Genomic DNA, 19,898 nt, shown 5'->3' on the forward strand with positions numbered 1-19,898 from the left:
GTGGCATGAAATATTGTGATGCTTTATGTTCTTAATGTTTCAGGGCTGCTGAAAAGGGGAATTTCGAAGCTGCTGTGAAGCTGGGCATAGCCTACCTCTACAATGAAGGCCGTAAGTCCTCACCCCACCTGCATGTTGGCGCTTTAGATAAGTGTGAGCCTTTGGCCCTATGAAGAGGTGGTCCCTGTGTTAGCAGTTCAGTTGCTGTCCTTGCTCTATCTGATGGCCTGCCTCCCCATTCCCTCTCAGGAGCTCGTGCCCAGATGTACCCTGCTGAGGGACCTGCTAATGATACTCTGACTTTGTAGGTTACGAAAGTCACCTCTTGTTTTAGCAAACCCTTTAATTTCAGTTGGCAAAGAGTGACTGAGCCAGAGCGTCAGCACGGGGGCTGTTTGGGCTCCCTGCCCTGTGCGCCGTGAGCACGCAGACCTGCCTGTGGATGCTGGCCCTCTCCTTGGCCATCCTCTTAGAACTCTTGAGACAGAGTTCAGCGTGCCCTGTAACACAGAGCCAAGCTTCTAAACAGGAAGCAGGTACAGGCAGGTTAGAGCTGGCCTGGTGCCTGGATCCCTTCATCCCCAGAGGCCAGCTGCTCCTTGAAAGAAACTTGCACAGCCTTTTCTTCTACCAGTTACTGCTTATCTGCTCAGCACCCCAAGGAACGAGCCCACGATCTGTCCCAGCTCTCAAAACAAATAAACACTGGGATGTAGCCTCCCACATTTGTACTTCTAAACGATCTGGTGTCTTGCTGGGAGAGAGTCCCTACCTGGCCGGCTGGCAGAATTGTGGTGACTGACAGGGACCATGAGCAACACCCTCCTCCAGAATCAGGGGAGCCGAGGTCCTACCCCTACCCTCCCATCAAAGAGCAGTTCCCAGACATAAAATTCACACACCATACAGTTCACCCATCTAAAGCATGCAATTCTGTGGTTTTTTAGTATATTCACAGGGTTGTGCAGCTATTGCCACTGTCTAATTTTAGAATATTCTCCTCGTCCCAAAAAGAACCCCCACCCCTGCCCTGGACCCATTACCAGGGGTCAGGCGGTGGTTCCCAGCTGGAGGGAGGGTGGGACATGAAGCGTCGCGGGGTCTCCTTCCCCTGACCTTCAGAATCCAGGCTTCCGGGAGGACCACAGCAGGGGCATTGATCACAATGACCCACCTGTTCTAGACATTAATGAGGTAGGGGGAGAAAAGACAGGTGCCCCCATCCTGGAGGGCTCTTCTCTCCTGAAACACCAGCTGCTTTGCACTATGGTGGGCTTTAGGCATTACACTTTCCACCAAGACCATGGAGAGCCTTCCACATTCCGTCCCTAAGAGACATCCCTGGGCTCTGTCCTGTCTGTCCCCGCAGTGTCTGTGTCTGATGAGGCCCGCGCAGAAGTGAATGGCCTGAAGGCCTCTCGCTTCTTCAGTCTCGCTGAGCGGCTGAATGTGGGTGCCGCACCTTTCATCTGGCTCTTCATCCGCCCTCCGTGGTCGGTGAGCGGAAGCTGCTGCAAGGCCGTGGTTCACGAGAGCCTCAGGGCAGAGTGCCAGCTGCAGAGGGTGAGTCTGGGCGAGGGGCAGCACCTGCAAGGCCACCTGCAGGGTCCCAGGAAACAGGAAGACCCCGAGGGTAGATCCTGGACCCTGGAAAGTCAGGAGCCTAAGGGAAGTGAAGATGCAGAAAACTGAGAGTGCAGATATGGGGAATGCATCTGGAAATTAGCTGGCACAGAGGAGGAAGCCTGAGAGCCAGGGTGGGCTGTGGAGTTCTGGGTACACGTGCCAACAGCTGGAAACATGGGGCTGAGGCTGCATGGGGCAGTGGGAGCTCAAGACACAAATCTGGCCAGGTGTGGTGGCTCACGCCTGTCATCCTAGCACTTTGGGAGGCCAAGGCTGGAGAACTGCTTGTGGCCAGGTGTTCGAGACCAGTCTGGGCAACATGATGAAACCTCGAAACCTCGTCTCTACAAAAAATACAAAAAAGTTAGCCAGGGGTGGTGGTGCATACCTATAGTCCCAGCTACTCAGGAGGCTGAGGTGGGAGGATCGCTTGAGCCTGGGAGGTTGAGCTTGCAACGAGCCATGACTATGCCAACGCACTCCAGCCTGGGTGACAGAGCAAGACCCTGTTTCCCTTTAAAAAAAAAAAAAAAAGACTGAAATCTGAGAGTGGCCCTCTGCAAGGGAGGGAGGGCCAGACAGCAGGGCCATGGGCATGGGACCCAAAGACAGACAAGGGAGTGGTGGCCCCCGGGCAGTTCTCTGTGCTGGAAATCACACTTCTTTCTCCTTTTTTTAAAGACTCACAAAGCATCCATATTGCACTGCTTGGGCAGAGTGCTGAGTCTGTTCGAGGTGAGTCAAATTGTTCTCTGCATTGGGACTTTGTGTTCGATACATCCCTAGCCGAGATCCTGGAACTGAAAAGCAGCAGAAGGGGGCGTCCACGGCCCAAAACAAAAGGCAAGCCTTGCCCAGAAAGGCCTAGCTGGAGAAGCCAGGGGGCACATGTGGGCCTGGCCACGGGCTCTGATCCTGGCTCCATGACCCGCCTGGCAGGGGAGTGGGGGACGGTGAGAACAGCAGAGCAGATCTCAAGGAGGCATCGAACCTCGGTGCTCACTCGTCTGCTGGCCCTGCTCTTGGTGGGCCTCTCCTGCTCGTGTGGACCTCTCTGCACTTGATGTCCTAATGGGCTTTGTGATCCGTAAACCCCCTTTGCAGCAAATTGAGGGAACGTGGTGGCTTCTAGTGACAGGGCTGGCAAACGCATCAGAGAGGGACACTGAGGAGAAGCCCTGAGAGCCACCACTAAGGGCCACCAACGCTATCCTGGCAGTTGAGGGCAGTTCCTTTGGCAGCAGGTGAGAAGGGCAGGCCTTTGGTGGTGCAGAGCTGAACCAGGGATCCCGCAGGCCCAGCCCAAAAGTAAACCCTTCCAGGAAGAGAGCAGGGCTTTTGTGGCCGGGAGCTCTTGAGTTCGTGCTCCTCGCTGGCTTTGGAGTGGTGTCTCTGTAGAGAAGTCATTTCTGCTATGAATTAGATAACTCATTTTATTAAAGCTCACAGCAATGTGTGTTACCACTTAAGAGTATAGGGGCCGGGCACGGTGGCTCATGCTTGTAATCCCAGCACTTTAGGAGGCCAAAGTGAGTGGATCACCTGAGGTCAGGAGTTCAAGACCAGCCTGGCCAAAATGGTGAAACCACGTCTTTACTAAAAAACACAAAAATTAGCTGGGCGTGGTGGCGGGTGCCCATAATCCCAGCTACTCAGGAGGCTGAGGCAGGGAGAATTGCTTGAACCTGGGAAGCGGAGGTTGCAGTGAGCCGAGATTGCACCACTGCACTCCAGCCTGGCAACAGAGTGAGACTCAGTCTCAGAAAAAAAAAAAAAAAGTATGGAAAAGGAGGAAGATGGTGAGTAGAGTGACTGAACATCAAGTAAAGAATAAGGGCCGGTCATGGTGGCTCATGCCTGTCATCCCAGCACCTTGGGAGGCCGGGGCGGGTGGATCACCTGAGGTCAGGAGTTTGAGACCAACCCGGCCAATGCGTTGAAACCACGTCTTTACTAAAAAACACAAAAATTAGCCAGGCGTGGTGGTGGGCACCTGTAATCCTAGCTACTTGGGAGGCTGAGGCATGAGAGTTGCTTGAACCTGGGAAGCTGAGGTTTTAGTTAGCCAAGATCGTGCCACTATACTTTGGCCTGGGTGACAGAGGGAGACTCTGCCTCAACAACAACAAAAAAACCAGCCAGGCACAGTGGCTCATGCCTGTAATCCCAGCACTTTGGGAGACCGAGGTGGATGGATCACCTGAGGCCAGGATTTTGAGACCAGCCTGGCCAACATGGTGAAACCCTGTCTCTACTAAAAATACAAAAATTAGCCGGGCATGATGGTGGGCTCCTGTAATCCCAGCTACTCAGGAGGCTGAGGCAGGAGAATTGGTTGAACCCAGGAGGCGGAGGTTGCAGTGAGCCAGGATGGCGCCCTTGCACTCCAACCTGGGCGACGAGTGAAACTGTCTCAAAAAATAAAAATGAAAAAGAGGATAAGGGAAGAATGAACTCTGCTGGGATTTATTCTAGGATGAAGAGAAGCAGCAGCAGGCCCATGCCCTGTTTGAGGAGGCTGCTCAGCAGGGATGTCTGACCAGCTCCTACCTCCTCTGGGAAAGCGACAGGAGGACAGACGTGAGTGGAGCCTGCTCTGGGTGGGGGGAGTTACGCTGGACAAAGGCGTAGTTGATGCTGGTCCTTGGACGCAGTTCTGTCCACAAAAGGGAGGTGGCTCTTGCTGCTCCCGGTCTCTCAGCCTCCGGGAACCACTGGTCAGTCGGCTATTGTTGGCACCCCCAAAAATGCCTCCCACCATTTGAGAGAGAAGAGGTGGGAAGTTAGCATAGTGTCGGCCCTTCTGGGTCTTGGTTCTGAGTTCATCCCAAGACACAGTTGTACAAAGGCTCGGTGATCTCCCATTGACAGGTGTCAGATCCTGGGCGATGCCTCCACAGCTTCCGAAAACTCAGGGACTACGCTGCCAAAGGCTGCTGGGAAGCGCAGGTGAGGTGCGGGGCTGGGATGACGTGGGGAGCTGGCCTTTCTCCTTCCAGCTTTGGGGCAGGACTATCTGGGCTCCCACATGGGAGGCCGGGATTGAGGGACACCCTAAGATCGGTTCAGCACTGGAAGTGGTCTTAAAGGACAGGTACACAGTGAGAAGAGCTGGGAAATGCGTTATTCATCTCTGCCTGTCCACCCTTGCCTCTCAGCCAGCCAACCTCTTAATTTTCAAATGCTTGTGAGCTATAGCTGCTGTCAAAATTTGTGCCATTCTTGAAAGTTGTCCCATAGGTAGAACTGATCTTGACAACAAAACTTGAGGCTACTTGAGAGCAGAGGGGCGTGGAGAGCTCCTTCCTGCTTCCTCTTCCTGTTAGCACCTTGCTTGTCATGTCACCTGGTCACCAAGTCATCCAGGGCTACAGGCAGGAAATCAAGCATTGGTAGACTCTCCCCTCACAGCTATAAATAAGTTGTTAGGGCCAGGTGCAGTGGCTAACGCCTGAAATCCCAGCACTCTGGGAGGCCAAGGTGGGCGGATGACCTGAGGTCAGGAGTTCGAGACCAGCCTGGCCAACATGGTGAAACCGTCGCTACTAAAAATACAAAAATTAGCTGGGCATGGTGGCGGGCACCTGATACTCAGGAGGTTGAGGCAGGAGAATCGCTTGAACCCGGGAGGCAGAGGTTGCAGTACCACTACACTCCAGCCTGGGCGACAGAGCAAGACTCTGTCTGAAGAAAAAAAAAAAAAGTTGTCGGGACGAATCAAAGAAAGCTCCTATTTGCCAAATGGATAGAAGCTTGTTCTTGTCACCCCACCAAGTGGGTGGCAGAGTGATCTGTGCTCAAATGCTAGGGACAAAATTACAAATTGATAATGGCCCAGCCCGAGGTGTCATAGCACATTGTGGTGTTCACGTCCAAAAAGCCAGTCAACAGATTTACAAGAAGGCCAGGCGTGATGGCTCACGCCTGCAATCCCAGCACTGTAGGAGGTTGAGTTGGGAGGATCGCTTGAGCCCAGGAGTTCAAGACCAGCTCTGGCAACATAGTGAGACCCCATCTCGACAAAAAATTTTAAAATTAGCTGGATGGGCTGGGTGCAAGTGGCTCATGCCTGTAATGCCAGCACTTTGGGAGGCTGAGGTGGGCAGATCACGAGGTCAAGAGGTCGAGACCACCCTGGCCAATGTGGTGAAACCCCGTCTTTACTAAAAATACAAAAAAAATTAGCTGGGCCTGGTGGCATGTGCCTAGAGTCCCAGCTACGCGGGAGGCTGAGGCAGGAGAATTGCTTGTACCCAGGAGGAGGAAGTTGCAGTGAGCCGAGATTGTGCCACTGCACTCCAGCCTGGCAACAGAGCGATACTCCATCTCAAAAAAAAAAAATTAGCTTGATGTGGTAGTGTGTGCTTTGTAGTCCAGCTACTCAGGAGGCTGAGGCAGGAGGATCACTTGAGCCTGGGAGGTCAAAGCTGCAGAGAGCCGTGATCGCAACACTGCACTTCAGCCTGGGCTACAGAGGGAGACCCTACCTCAACAAAAACATTGTTTACAAGAAATGCAACAACGTAGTTCTGATGGAAGTTCAAGGGGCCTCAGTCAATTCTCAGAAAAGAGGAAATAGGGCCGGGCGCAGTGGCTCACATTTATAATCCCAACACTTTGGGAGGCTGAGGCGGGAGGATCACTTGAAGCCAGGAGTTCTCTCTGTTGCCCAGGCTAGAGCACAGTGGTGCGATCTCAGCTCACTGCAACCTCTGACGCCTGGGTTCAAGCCTTCTGGGTAGCTGGGACTATAGGCGCCTGCCACCATGCCCAGCTAATTTTTGTATTTTTAGTAGAAGCGGGGTTTCACCATGTTGGCCAGGCTGGTCTAAAACTCCTGACCTCAAGTAATCTGCCCTCCTCGGCCTCCCAAAGTGTTGGGATTACAGGAGTGAGCCACTGCACCTGGCCAAAAAAAATTAATAATAAATAAACAAACTCAAGTGGTTAGAAATTGGAATGTTCAAACTTACTACTAGTCATAAGAGTGCACTTTTAAATGAGATATTTTGGGCTCATATTAGCAAATTATATATATATATATTTTTGTTTTGTTTTTGTTTTTGTTTTGTTTTGTTTTGTTTTGTTTTTGATGGAGTCTTACTCTGTCGCCCAGGCTAGAGCGCAGTGGCACAATCTCAGCTCACCACAAGCTCCGCCTCCCGGGTTCCTGCCATTCTCCTGCCTCAGCCTCCCAAGTAGCTGGGACTACAGGCATTGCACCACCACGCCCGGCTAATTTTTTTGTATTTTTAGTAGAGACAGGGTTTCACCATGTTAGCCAGGATGGTCTGTATCTCCTGACTTCGTGATCTGCTCGCCTCGGCCTCCCAAAGTGCTGGGATTACAGGCTTGATCCACCGCGCCCAGCCCTTAATTATAGATATATAATATCTATAATTAGATATATTTATAATATCTATTATTATATTATAATTATATTTAGTCTGCCAGCATTATATTATATATAATATATATTATAATATGTAATATATAATATTATATAATATATAATATATGTAATATATATTATATTATATATTATATATTATAATATGTAATATATATTATATATTATATATATTATATAATATTATATATATTATATATAATTTATATTACATATAATATATATAATATAATATATAATATTATATTATATAATATTATAATATATATTATATATATTATACATATTATATATGTTATATAATATGTATAATATATTATAATACCTATAATAATATATATTATAGATATATAATAGATATATTTTATATATAATATATATTTATTACATATGTTTTATATTGTATATAATATATAATATATATATTTCTCTGTTTTTGAGTGGCTAGCTGGTAACTTCTGAAAATAGCTGTTTTTAATAATCACAGTGTTTGCTGGGATGAAGCTGTGATGAGGCAGGTGCTCCTATTCCTGGGTGTAAACATTGGCAGAAGCCTTTCGGAGAGCACTGGGGCGTGTGGCCGGAGACTTAACACAGCTGCCCCAGGCATTAGCCGTGTAAGAAACTGAGACCTAAGCCACGGTGGAAAGGCCACTGACATTTCATTATATATCTTTTCTCATGTCATCTATTACTTATACAAAAAGGAATAATAATTAAAACCTGAGCCATCCTCGTTCCTGAAGCTTGTGAAGGTTTAAGTTAAGTAGGGCAGTGTGTCCACATGCATTTGGTGCCTGAATGGGCCTTTGCTTCAGAAATGGAAAACTGCAACATGGCTGCTGCCTCACGCTCATGTTTGTCTTTTCTTCCTCAGCTGTCTTTAGCCAAAGCCTGTGCAAATGCAAACCAGCTTGGACTGGAGGTGAGAGCTTCCAGTGAGATCGTCTGCCAGCTATTTCAGGCTTCCCAGGCTGTCAGTAAACAACAAGTCTTCTCCGTGCAGAAGGGACTCAATGACACAATGAGGTGAGGCATTCAGGCCGGGGCTTCTAATCAGAGCGGCGCGGAAGCCAGCCTCCAGGTGAAGGGAGCCCTTTCCACTTAACCCCAGTTACCTGTGACAGGGCGGCATAGAGTTCCCTCATCACCCATTTTTTTTTTTTTTTTAAGATGGAGTCTCGCTCTGTTGCCCAGGCTGGAGTGCAGTGGCGTGATCTCAGCTCACTGCAAGCTCCGCCTCCTGGGTTCAAGCAATTCTCCTGCCTCAGCCTCCCGAGTAGCTGGGACTACAGGCGCCCACCACCACGCCCGGCTAATTTTTTTGTATTTTTAGTAGAGACGGGGTTTCACCGTGTTAGCCAGGATCGTCTCGATCTGACCTTGTGATCCGCCCGCCTCGGCCTCCCAAAGTGCTGGGATTACAGGCGTGAGCCACCGCACCCGGCCTTGGGTGTTTTTTAAAACCAGTAATGCCAAAGTTATCATGGACTTTTTGGAAGAAAATATCCTACTCTGCTTTCTTCAGTTACTTTTTTTTTTTTTTTTTTTTTTTTTTGAGACAGAGTCTTGCTCTGTCGCCCAGGCTAGAGTGCAGTGGCGCGATCTCAGCTCACTGCAAGCTCCGCCTCCTGGGTTCACGCCATTTTCCTGCCTCAGCCTCCCAAGTAGCTGGGACTACATACAGGCGCCCGCCACCACGCCCAGCTAATTTTTTGTATTTTTAGTAGAGATGGGGTTTCACCGTGTTAGCCATGATGGTCTCGATCTCCTGACCTCAGGTGATCCGCCCGCCTCGGCCTCCCAAAGTGCTGGGATTACAGGCATGAGCCACCGCGCCCAGCCACCTTTTTTTTTTTTTTGAGACAGGGTCTGGCTCTGTCACCCAGGCCAGAGTGCAGTGGCATGATTTCAGCTCACTGCAGCCTCCGCCTCCCAAGCTCAAGTGATCCTCCCACCTTACCCTCCTGAGTAGCTGGGACTACAGATGCACACCACCACGCACAGCTAATTGTTGTATTTTTAGTAGAGACAGGGTATCACTATGTTGCCCAGGCTAGTCTTGAATTCCTGGGCTCAAGCGACCCTCCTGCCCCAGCCTCCCACAGTGCAGTGATCTTTTTTAAGCCACAGAACACGTTGAACATCTTTTTTTTTTTTTGAGGTAGGCTGTCCGTCACCCAGGGTGGAGTGCAGTGGTGTGTTCTCGGCTTGCTGTAACCTCCGCCTCCTGGGCTCAAGCCTTTCTCCTGCCTCAGTCCCCCAAGTAGGACTACAAGTGTCTCCACTCTATTCAGAAAGGCATTTACCATATTGGGGCATCATTTGCCATATTGAGGCATTCCCTTGCGACTGTCCACCTTCTCCCGCTCCCTGCACGCCCCGAGGGTCAGGGTTCATCCACTGTGGGCAGACCAACGGCTGTGGGCTGACTTTTCACTTTGTGTCAGGTCGAGGTCTCAAAGCGCTTGTGTTTGGCAGCACCAGGAACACAGTTGAAGGATGTGGGGCCTGCTTTGGGGCTGGGACCCACGGAGCCTCCCGGGCTTCCTGTGACATGGCCTCTCCAGCCTTGGTTCCAGGGTAAACCCATGATTCCAGAGCTAGCCAGCTTATTTGGTCAGGCCCAACAGGTGGGGTTGAAATTACAGACAGGGACACATGGAGAATGCCCCCACCAGTTCCCACGTGCTTCTCTTTCCGCAGGTACATTCTGATCGACTGGCTGGTGGAAGTTGCCACCATGAAGGACTTCACAAGCCTGTGCCTGCACCTGACCGTGGAGTGTGTGGACCGGTACCTGCGGAGGAGGCTGGTGCCACGGTACAGGCTCCAGCTGCTGGGCATCGCCTGCATGGTCATCTGCACCCGGTGAGAAGCCCCCTTGGCCCAGCTGGCAGGGACGTGCTGGCCCTTCCCGGGTCCAGGGTCACCTGCCGTTCATGTTGCTCCTCACTGGTCTTATTTTGTTTTCTGTTGGTTTTTTTTTTTTCGAGACCAAGTCTCGCTCTGTCACCCAGGCTGGAGTGCAGTGGTGCGATCTTGGCTCACCGCAGCCTCCGCCTCCCAGGTTCAAGTGATTCTTCTGCCTCAGCCTCCAGAGTAGCTGGGACTGCAGGCGTGCGCCACCATGCCCGACTAATTTTTCTGTATTTTTAGTAGAGACGGGGTTTCACCATGTTGGTCAGGCTGGTCTCAAACTCTTGATTTCAAATGATCTGCCCGCCTCAACCTCCCAAAATGCTGGGATTATAGGCATGAGCCACTGCGCCTGGCCCTCACTTGTTCTTGACTCATGAGCCACGAGTGTCCCACCTGGTCAGACATGGAGTGCCACGCTGAGGGCCCTTTGCAGGCAGGGGTGGCAGAACAGCCCTCGGCGTGTGGGGGCCGCTGTGTGGGGTGCCTGCATCCAGGCAATTCATCCTGGCATGCAGTCTCAGGACCCAAAGTGTGGCCTCACTCTGGCAGGCACAGGCTGGACCGCCCTGTCCCCTGGCTCCTGAGGGCAGCAGGATGACTGATCAGGGAGGGTGGCAGTTGGCTGCCCTTCTCTGAAGTTGGGTTCTAAAGTCTGTTGCCAGAGTTTCCTACACTCTTGGAGTTAGAGAGTTTTTCGTCCCCCACTGGTGCCCTGCAGAGCCCACTCCAGCCACGTGGGTGTCTCTCAGCAGCAGCGTGCGTCCTTACACGGCAGCCTGTCCTTTTCAAATCAGACCACTGCTTTCCTTTAACTAATGCTGGATCCCCTAGTTCCGCCTTTGGAAATAACGTGGAAATGATTCTCACAATACGTTTTGCATTTCCTAAACCAGCTGTCCCCAGCATAGTCTACATTTCCCGAGGAAGTGCTTTCCAGACCGACTCCTCTGTAGAGCCTGATGGGTGAGGATAGGCTTGGCTGCACACAGCATATGTGTAAGCTACAGAGACTTGTTTCTCTCTTGCACAGGTAACCCAGAGGCAGAGGGTCCAGGCTCAGGTCATTGGGATGTTTTTTGTTTCACGAGGAAGCAGAGGAGCCCCATCTCCCATCTTAATCTCTGCCACCAACTAGGGTGCTGCCCTTGTGCCTGTGACACCTGTACCTGCCACATTCACCTTTGCACTGAGCTTAGTCTTGTGACCACATCTCACCAGACGGGAACTGGGAGGTGTAGTCTCTTCGGGCCTGCGTGTGCCAGCTCGATGCAGTGTCATTCCCATGGAAGGAGGGAGCAAACCCTGCCACAAGCATCCAGAGCTGTCTTCAGATGTGCTCTTGGGCCTGAATCCAGCGTCCCAGGTCTTCCGACCAGAGACGACTGAGGAGGTCGGGCGGCCGCCTCCCTGGATCTGACCGCACATCCATCACTGCAACCTACGACCAAGCTCCTGGGCCACAAATCGGCTGGCAGTGAGAGAATAACTGCTAAAAATGTTTCAGGGAGCTGAGTCCAATTTCTTCCCCAACCACAAGACCTGATTGCAGTGGTCCGTATAACTTATCACCACAGCTCCCTCAAATCAACTCTGCCTTATTATCTTTTTTTTTTTAAATCCGGGGACCAGGCACGGTGGCTCACTCCTGTAATCCCAGCACTTTGGGAGGCCAATGTGGGCGGATCGTGAGGTCAGGAGTTCAAGACCAGCCTGGCCAACATGGTGAAACCCTGTCTCTACTAAAGATACAAAAAATTAGCTGGGCATGAGTGGTGCATGCCTGTAATCCCAGCTACTCAGGAGTCTGAGGCAGGAGAATTGCTTGAACCCGAGAGGCAGAGGTTGCAGTCAGCCAAGATTACACCATTGCACTGCAGCCTGGGCAATGGCGCAAGACTCTGTCTCAAAAAAATACAAACAAAATTAGCCAGACGTGGTAGTGGGCGCCTGTAGTCCCATCTACTTGGGAGGCTGAGGCATGAGAATCACTTGAACCTGGGAGGCGGAGGTTGCAGTGAGCTGAGATAGCGCCACTGCACTAATCCAGCCTGGGTGACAGAGGGAAACTCTGTCTCAAAAAAAAAAAGATTTTAAAGGCTGAGCTGCCCCCCACCTCTGCTCTCAGAGGTGCCCTGCCCCCACCAGCCACCCCACGCTGGGCTCTCATTGGCCACTGACATCTTGTCTTTTTGGCGTCTGCAGCCCCCGCGCTGGCAGGTGTAGTCCCTGTGCCTCTTGTCCTCTTGATCAAGTGAATGACGCATGCAACCTGCAGAGTACCCAGGACAGAGCAGCCAAGGGACTTGGCCTCAGTCCAAGGGGAAGGTGCCTTGCGGGGGGCCGCTGGAGCAGCGTGTTCCCTGATAGTTGGCGCTGGTTGACAACAGAGAACAGGGTGACCATCACCTGGAGACAGTCAGGATTCCTGCGGCCACACAGTGCCGGGCACAGACTTTCCAACAACCCTTGGGCCCTTTGCCTCCAATTCCTAGATCTGGTGGCTCACCCACCTTCTGGGTCTATAACATTTCTACCCCACTGATGGAGCTGTCACGTGACAGGCAAATCTCTGTCCTCGGTGTCTTTTAGCAAACTGAATGCTCATGGCACTTGGGCCTTTTGCAGACATTTGTGAGTCTGCCTAACAGCCTGCTGCTTTCTGTCTGCCTTGTGGCTCTCATTGCCCTTTCCAGCACTTTCTGACCTCCCCCTTGTTATTATTATGATGATTATTTTTTGAGACAGGGTCTTGCTCTGTCACCCAGGTTGGAATGCAGTGGTGTAATCAAAGCTCACTGCAGCCTCAACTTCCTGGGCTTAAGCAATCCTCCCACTTTAGCCTCCCAAGTAACTGAGACTATAGGCACATGCCACCATGCTCTGCTAATTTTTTATTTTTTAACTTTTTGAAGAGATAGGGTCTTGCTTTGTTGCCCAGGGTGGTCTCGAACTCCTGGCTGAGCTGTCCTCCTGCCTGGGCCTCCCCTTTTTTAAATGCCCCTTGTCAGCCACAGGCAGCTGGCTCCATTATGAAGCCTCTGTTTGTCACCAAAGCCCAAAGCCATGGCTCCCTCCCTACCTTGAGGCCTCCTAAAGCCTTGGGTCCCTCCGCCCCACCCCTGCCCCAGGAAGTGGGCTCCGCCCTGAGACCCCTTCTCGGCGTTGCAGGTTCATCAGTAAAGAGATCCTGACCATCCGGGAGGCCGTATGGCTCACAGACAACACGTACAAGTACGAGGACCTGGTGAGAATGATGGGCGAGATCGTCTCCGCCTTGGAAGGGAAGATTCGAGTAAGCAGCGGTTCCATTTTCCTTGTTAATCCTCGTTGTCGCTGTGCTGGAGGGTGGGGGTGGGCATTCAGCTTTCCTGCTGTGGGAGGGCCTCATGGACTCAGAGGGCAGCTGTCTCTGCTGTGCCCAAAGCCATGGAGCAGGAGGCCACGGTTGCACCACGTCGCCATCTGCGCTGGTGCACTGCATGTGCAGCATCGGCGTGAACATCATCCGGGCCAGACCCTGCGCTGGGCCTGCATGCGGCACTGCACCAAGGAGCCCCCGAGCGCTGAGAGCCCACACCCCGTCCCGGCTGTCTAGGTCCCCACTGTGGTGGATTACAAGGAGGTCCTGTTGACGCTAGTCCCTGTGGAGCTGAGAACCCAGCACCTGTGCAGCTTCCTCTGCGAGCTCTCCCTGCTGCACACCAGCCTGTCCGCCTACGCCCCAGCCCGCCTGGCTGCCGCAGCCCTGCTCCTGGCCAGACTGACGCATGGGCAGAGTAAGGAGTGGTCCTTCCCAGGGATGCCTGTGTCGGGGAAGGTGCTGACATAGGAGGAGGCTGTGGGGAGGAAAAGAGTCCAGCATCCATTTGTCCTGGTTACTTCTTGGGGGATGAGATACAGCACGGCTCCTAGCTTCAGTATGTCCCAGATTTCTGACCGTGAGCCTGCACGCTCTATGTATGGGTTTTTTTCAAAACTGTTTTAAAAGGATTGCAACCCTGAGCTCCAAGAAACTCCACAGCAGAGCCCACAGAGCTATAGAGCGGGAGTGGTCAGGCGGCTGTCACCACAGCCCCTCTGTCCCCTCCATCCCCTCCACCCCTGGCCTGCTTTCCTCCCCAGCACAGCCCTGGACCACTCAGCTGTGGGACCTCACCGGATTCTCCTATGAAGACCTCATTCCCTGCGTCTTGAGCCTTCATAAGAAGTGGTGAGTTTTGGCCGGGCGCAGAGGCTCATGCCTGTAACCCCAGCACTTTGGGAGGCCGAGGCGGGCAGATCATTTGAGGTCAGGAGTTTGAGACCAGCCTGGCCAACATGGTGAAACCCCACCTCTACTAAAAATACAAAAATTAGCCAGGCGTGGTGGTGCACGCCTATAATTCCAGCTACTCAGGAGGCTGAGGCAGGAGAATCGCTTGAACCCAGGAGGCAGAGGTTGCAGTGAGTTGAGATCACGTCACTGGACTCCAGCCTGGGTGACAGAGCAAGACTCTGTCTCTAAAAACAACTGGCCAGGCGTGGTGGCTCACACCTGTAATCCCAGCACTTTGGGAGGCCAAAGCGGGCGGATCACCGAGGTCAGGAGATCGAGACCAGCCTGGTCAACGTGGAAAAACCCTGTCTCTACTAAAAAAAAAAACCAAAAATTAGCTGGGCGTGGTGGCATGCGCCTGCAATCCCAGCTATTCAGGAGGCTGAGACAGGAGAATCATTTGAACCCGGGAGGCAGAGGTTGCGGTGAGCCGAGATTGCGCCATTGCACTCCAGCCCAGGCAACGAGTGAAACTCCATCTCAAAAAAAAAAAAAAAAAGTTCCAGGACTTTCTTATCTCACACGTTTTTCACATTGAGAGCAGCTGCTCCCAACCCGAGCTCATTGCACAGGCAGCAGAACATACTAGAAAAAAATGAGGGCATCTCCCTGACCCGTGGTAACTTGTGCGTGTTGTCAAGTTGTCATCTAGCTCAGGCACTGGCACACCGTGGCCCTCAGGCGGCATCTGGCTGCTTTTGTGAATGGGGTTTTCTTGGCAGCAGCCACCCTCACTGGTTTCCACATCGTCTGCAGCTGCTTTTGCTCTGGCGGTGGCTGAGCTCATAGTGCAGCGGAGACCACGTGGCCCCCAGTCGGGAAAATACTCCCCTTCCCTTGAGAGAACAGCTTCTGCCCCGATGCAGCCGCTGGGATAGAGCTATCCTCTCTCTCACTGAGAAGATGGAGACTGCGGGTGGGTCCCTTGCGCCGTTGTGCCTGGCTGCGGCCCCCTGTCTGCCCCAGCCCCGCTGGGCTTCCCTCCACCTGCCCCGGCCCCTCCGCCCTTCTCTCTGGTGAGCCTGGCCCGGCCCTCGCCACATCTAAGCCCCTTCACTCGCCCTGGCAGCTTCCCTTCAGCCCACGTTGGTTTGTTCCATGCAGTTCATGAAGTCCCTACTGTGGGCCAGGCGCTGGGGGACAGGGCAGGACAGAGAGTTCAGAAGTCAGGTCGTGACGGGAGAAACAGCAGGCAGGCGCGGGGCACGCAGGCGCGGGGCAGGTGGCGCGGGCGGGGGCGACTCCCTTCAGGGAGCATAGCCAGGGTCACCTGGGCATCTGAGTCCAGGGCAAAGGGGGCAGTCATGCCAGGGCCCAGTGCAGACCAGTGGGGCCGGGGGCCATGAGTGGAATCATGGCAGTGTGGGGTGAGGGGGACAAGCACGGGGCTGAATCTGTACCCGGCCAGCCATCTCCGTCTTCCCTCCTCAGCTGTGCTCACAGACTTGCTCCTCCCACCTCTCGGCACCCCCACTCCCTGGTCTCCCCCTTCCCCGCTTCTGCCATGACTTCCTTTTCCTCAGCCAAATCCAGCAGACTCAGCGGTGTGGGCTCTTTTTTCCTTTTTTGAGTTGGGGGCCCAGGCTGGAGTGCAGTGGCACCATCCTAGCTCACTGCAGCCCTGACCTCCCGGGCTCAAGGGATTCTTTTGTGTCAGCCTCCCGAGTAGCAGAAACCACAGGCACCAGCACACCAGGCCTGGGTGCTTTTCTCCAGCCAGCATTACGCTGACCCCTCTCCCTCGGGGGCTTCTGCTTCCTGCCCTAGGCCATGCGGCCTAGGTGTTGGTCTCCCTTCTCACCCACCCCAAGGGGCCCCGGAATTCTGGCTTTCTGCCACTCCTCAGACTCCTTCCTGGGAGACTTCACCACTTCCAGAATTTAGGCCACATCTCAACCTTGACCTGCCACCCCCCTGCCAGCGTGACTCAGCCAACGGCCTGTTGCCTGTTCTGGCCCTGGTGGGTCGTGGTGCATGAAGCCCTGTGCGCCCAGCTGAGGCCTCCACCAGCCGCTGCTGCTTCTCCATCCCTGCATCCTCGTCAGTGCAGTTTCCTTGTGCGCTCACAGCTTGGGGACTGGAGCTATCCGTGGTGGCTGCCCGGCCTCCTGGAACACTGTGGCAGCCGCCCCGCGCATGTCCCATGTACGTCACCCAGGGCCTCGCTGTCCGGCTTCCAGGATGAGATCAGAACTCCCTGGGGGTCTCGATGCCCTTGAGCAGCCCCTTCTGTGGCCCATCTGCTTTTTCTCCCCCCATGCTGTGCTCCAGCCACAGGGGACCTGGTGGCATCTCCCGGGCTTTGGCATGTGCTGCTGCTCATGCTGCTTTCTCCTGCAGTGCCCGGACCCTGTGCCTTCTGGGCAAGGAATGAGGGTGACAGTAGAAGGGTTCGCATGGGTCTCGCCCTGCCCACCTTTGCTTATGGGGAGCACAGATCGTCCCAACCCTGGCCACCAAAAGCTGTTTCTGGGCTGCGTTTATTCTCTTCCTCCTGAAGAGGTTAATTTTTTTTCCAAACCAGATAAATGAGAAACATTATTTACAAACTAAACTTCCTTTGATTGTATGATTTAATGGGCTTTTAGTTTATTCACACAGTTGTGCTTGTCATCACAACAATCAAATTGACAACATTTTCACTTTCCCCAAAGGGACAACACACCCCTCAGCTGTCACCCTCCCATTTCCCCCAACTTCCTCAGCGCTAGATGACCCTCAGTAGTCTACTTTCTGTCCATGGATTTTTCCCATTCTGGACATTCCATATAAATGGCGTCATCGGACAACTGGCCTTTTGTGTCTAGGTGATTTCCCTCGCTGTAACGTTTGCTGGGTTTGTCCATGTGACGTGTGTCCCTGCTTTGTTCCTTTTCATGGCTGAATAATATTCCCCTGCATGGACCACATGTGTTTATCCATCCCGCGGCAGGTGGACATTTTGCCTATTGTGAACAGTCCTGCCATGAACATTCTAGTATAGGTTTCTGTGTGGACATAGTTTTTCTTTTTTCCTGGGTCTTTATCTAGAGAGGAATTGCTGGGTCCCGTGGTGACTGAATTTAACCATTTGGGGAAATGCCAGGTCAGATTGCAGAGTGACTGCACCATTTTGCATTCTCATTGCTCACTTCAGTGAACTGAAGCTAAAAATGGGGTGGGGGTGCCTCACATGTCCACTCCACGTGACTCTGTTTCCAGCTTCCACGATGATGCCCCCAAGGACTACAGGCAAGTCTCTCTGACCGCCGTGAAGCAGCGGTTTGAGGACAAGCGCTACGGAGAAATCAGCCAGGAAGAGGTGCCTCCCTCCCGCCACCTGGGCGTCTCATGGGGTGCTGGGGTGTGGGCGGGCCTCACCCTCGGGGCCTCTGCACCCCCTAACTCTGGCTTCCCCTCAGGTGCTGAGCTACAGCCAGTTGTGTGCTGCATTAGGAGTGACACAAGACAGCCCCGACCCCCCGACTTTCCTCAGCACAGGGGAGATCCACGCCTTCCTCAGCTCTCCCTCGGGGCGGAGAACCAAACGGTTAGTTACCCTGCGTCCTGGCTGCGCCATACAATGCTGGCATCCTCGTGCCGGCCCAGTTCCCTCAGCGCTTCCTCACACAGAGAGGCCCCCAAGGCTTGTCAGGGGAGCAGCAGATCCCAGGACAGTGACCCTGGGACGGAGCCCTGCAGTCATGCCTCGGGCCCCTGCGTAACCTCCACTGTCTCCAGCCCAGGTCTCCTTCCTGGCTGTTGCCTCTCGCTCTGACTGGGCTCCCTGTGGAGGAAGATGGTTTCGAGCACGCGGGAGCCCAGCCTGGCTCTAGCCCTGCCCGTGCCTGTCATGCGCGTCCTGGACTTCTCTGCTCCATGATGCTGCTGTCACTCTCGGCACTCGAGTTGTGACCTGAGTCACATCCCCAGCACTTCCCTCGCCACCTGTGTGAACCTGTTTACCCGCCTCTCCTATCTCAGCACCTTGGCTGTTCCTCCTGGAGTTAACTTCCTCTTTCTACCTCACCCGCCTGGAGAACTCCTACTGATTCCACAAGGCCCCGATGAACAGGGCCCTCCCTGTGCTGCTGGCCCTGCGCCGTGACTGCTCAGCACCATGTGCACCCGTAACCTTCCCAAGGGCGGGCACTGGGTGGCTGGGTCTTTCCTGTCAATACAGGACCAGGCAGGGCTGCCTCCAGGAGCGTTGTGTCAGGAGTGGGCTCCTGGCAGGAGACCTCAACTCCTGGGGAGCCCTGGGGAAGCAGCCGAAGCCCCTGCTGCTGCTTCCTCCCCAAGAAGCGTGACAGCACTTTCCATTGTGTGGAAGGCAGGAGACCTGACCCTCCTGTGTCACTCCACACACGCACCAACTCCCTGGGCCAGGGTCATCACGAGGAAAGTCCATGCAGATACGCACGGCTACTCCAGGAGGGGGCCTGGCCCTGGCCCTGTGCTCAGCCTCGCTGTGTTAAACCCGCTTCTCAGAGGCCCCCCACAGCCCCGTCAGTCTTCTGAGACAGACCCCCACGGGTGACACTGGGGTAGCTCTCTCCACCCCCACCCCCTCCACCAGGCCCTGGGGTCAGGAAGTGGAAAGGCTCAGCTGGTGTGGCAGCTTTTCCCAGGCTCAGGCCCACACACTGGCCTCCAGCCCCATCCTGAGCAAGACTTGACCCCAGTTGGGTGTGGGTGTCAGCACCGCCCAAGGCCAGGCCATTCCATGCAATCTGCCTGGCGCCGGGCTAAGCACTGCCTGCACATTATTAATCAACACCAGAGAGGCCAGGCGCGGTGGCTCATGCCTGTAATCCCAGCACTTTGGGAGGCCAAAGTGGGCGGATCACCCGAGGTTAGGAGTTCGAGACCAACCTGCCCATCATGGTGAAACCCCGTTTCTACTAAAAATATAAAAATTAGCTGGGTTTGATGGCGGGCACCTGTAGTCCCAGCTACTCAGGAGCCTGAGGCAGGAGACTCACTTGAACCCGGGAGGTGGAGGTTGCAGTGAGCCAAGATCACACCACTGCACTCTAGCCTGGGCGACAGAGCAAGACCACCTCAAAAAAAAAAAACACTGGAAGGTGGCAAAGTGGCATCATCCTAGCGGTTTCCAGGGGACCGGATGGTTGGCCCACGCCCCACAGCTGAGCCAGGTGGGCTGGGCTTCACACCCAGACCTGGGGCCTGAGTTTGCCTGAGCTGTCCTCCAGGTTGGCCCTGCCTGAAGGGCTTATACCTGTTCTAGCTTCACTGGCATTTTCTTCGCAGCAGACCCTTTGGGAGCATGTGGTGACAGGCTGGGGCATGCGGGTGTTAGAGGCAGGTGTGGAGGGCCTGGCCTCCCAGCGCCGCCGTCCATGACTAGGTCTCCTGGGCTCTCCACCTTACAGGAAGCGGGAGAACAGCCTCCAGGAAGACAGGGGCAGCTTCGTTACCACCCCCACTGCGGAGCTGTCCAGCCAGGAGGAGACGCTGCTGGGCAGCTTCCTCGACTGGAGCCTGGACTGCTGCTCTGGCTATGAAGGCGACCAGGAGAGTGAGGGCGAGAAGGAGGGCGACGGTGAGTGTGGGGCCAGGGCACACCAGAAGGGACATCACACAGGGTGGCTCTCACCGAGGGCCTCTGGGCACCCGGCCCTG

General features: G+C 53.8%; 1 protein-coding gene across 2 annotated transcripts in view; it reads left to right on the forward strand.

The window, feature by feature from the left end:
• Positions 1 to 19,898, forward strand: part of CCNF (cyclin F) — a 29,424-nt gene that overhangs the window by 6,311 nt on the left and 3,215 nt on the right. For both annotated transcript variants that reach the window (XM_055365001.2, XM_055365002.1), the window contains exons 4-16: positions 44 to 111; positions 1,370 to 1,563; positions 2,308 to 2,361; positions 4,102 to 4,206; positions 4,498 to 4,575; positions 7,914 to 8,065; positions 9,743 to 9,907; positions 13,127 to 13,250; positions 13,554 to 13,734; positions 14,081 to 14,168; positions 17,475 to 17,574; positions 17,675 to 17,802; positions 19,649 to 19,818. In XM_055365001.2, the coding sequence (XP_055220976.1) occupies positions 44 to 111; positions 1,370 to 1,563; positions 2,308 to 2,361; positions 4,102 to 4,206; positions 4,498 to 4,575; positions 7,914 to 8,065; positions 9,743 to 9,907; positions 13,127 to 13,250; positions 13,554 to 13,734; positions 14,081 to 14,168; positions 17,475 to 17,574; positions 17,675 to 17,802; positions 19,649 to 19,818 (1,607 nt within the window). The remainder of the gene's footprint in view (positions 1 to 43; positions 112 to 1,369; positions 1,564 to 2,307; positions 2,362 to 4,101; positions 4,207 to 4,497; positions 4,576 to 7,913; positions 8,066 to 9,742; positions 9,908 to 13,126; positions 13,251 to 13,553; positions 13,735 to 14,080; positions 14,169 to 17,474; positions 17,575 to 17,674; positions 17,803 to 19,648; positions 19,819 to 19,898) is intronic.

The sequence above is a fragment of the Gorilla gorilla genome, chromosome 18, assembly GCF_029281585.2.
Source record: "Gorilla gorilla gorilla isolate KB3781 chromosome 18, NHGRI_mGorGor1-v2.1_pri, whole genome shotgun sequence".
NCBI lineage: Eukaryota > Metazoa > Chordata > Mammalia > Primates > Hominidae > Gorilla > Gorilla gorilla.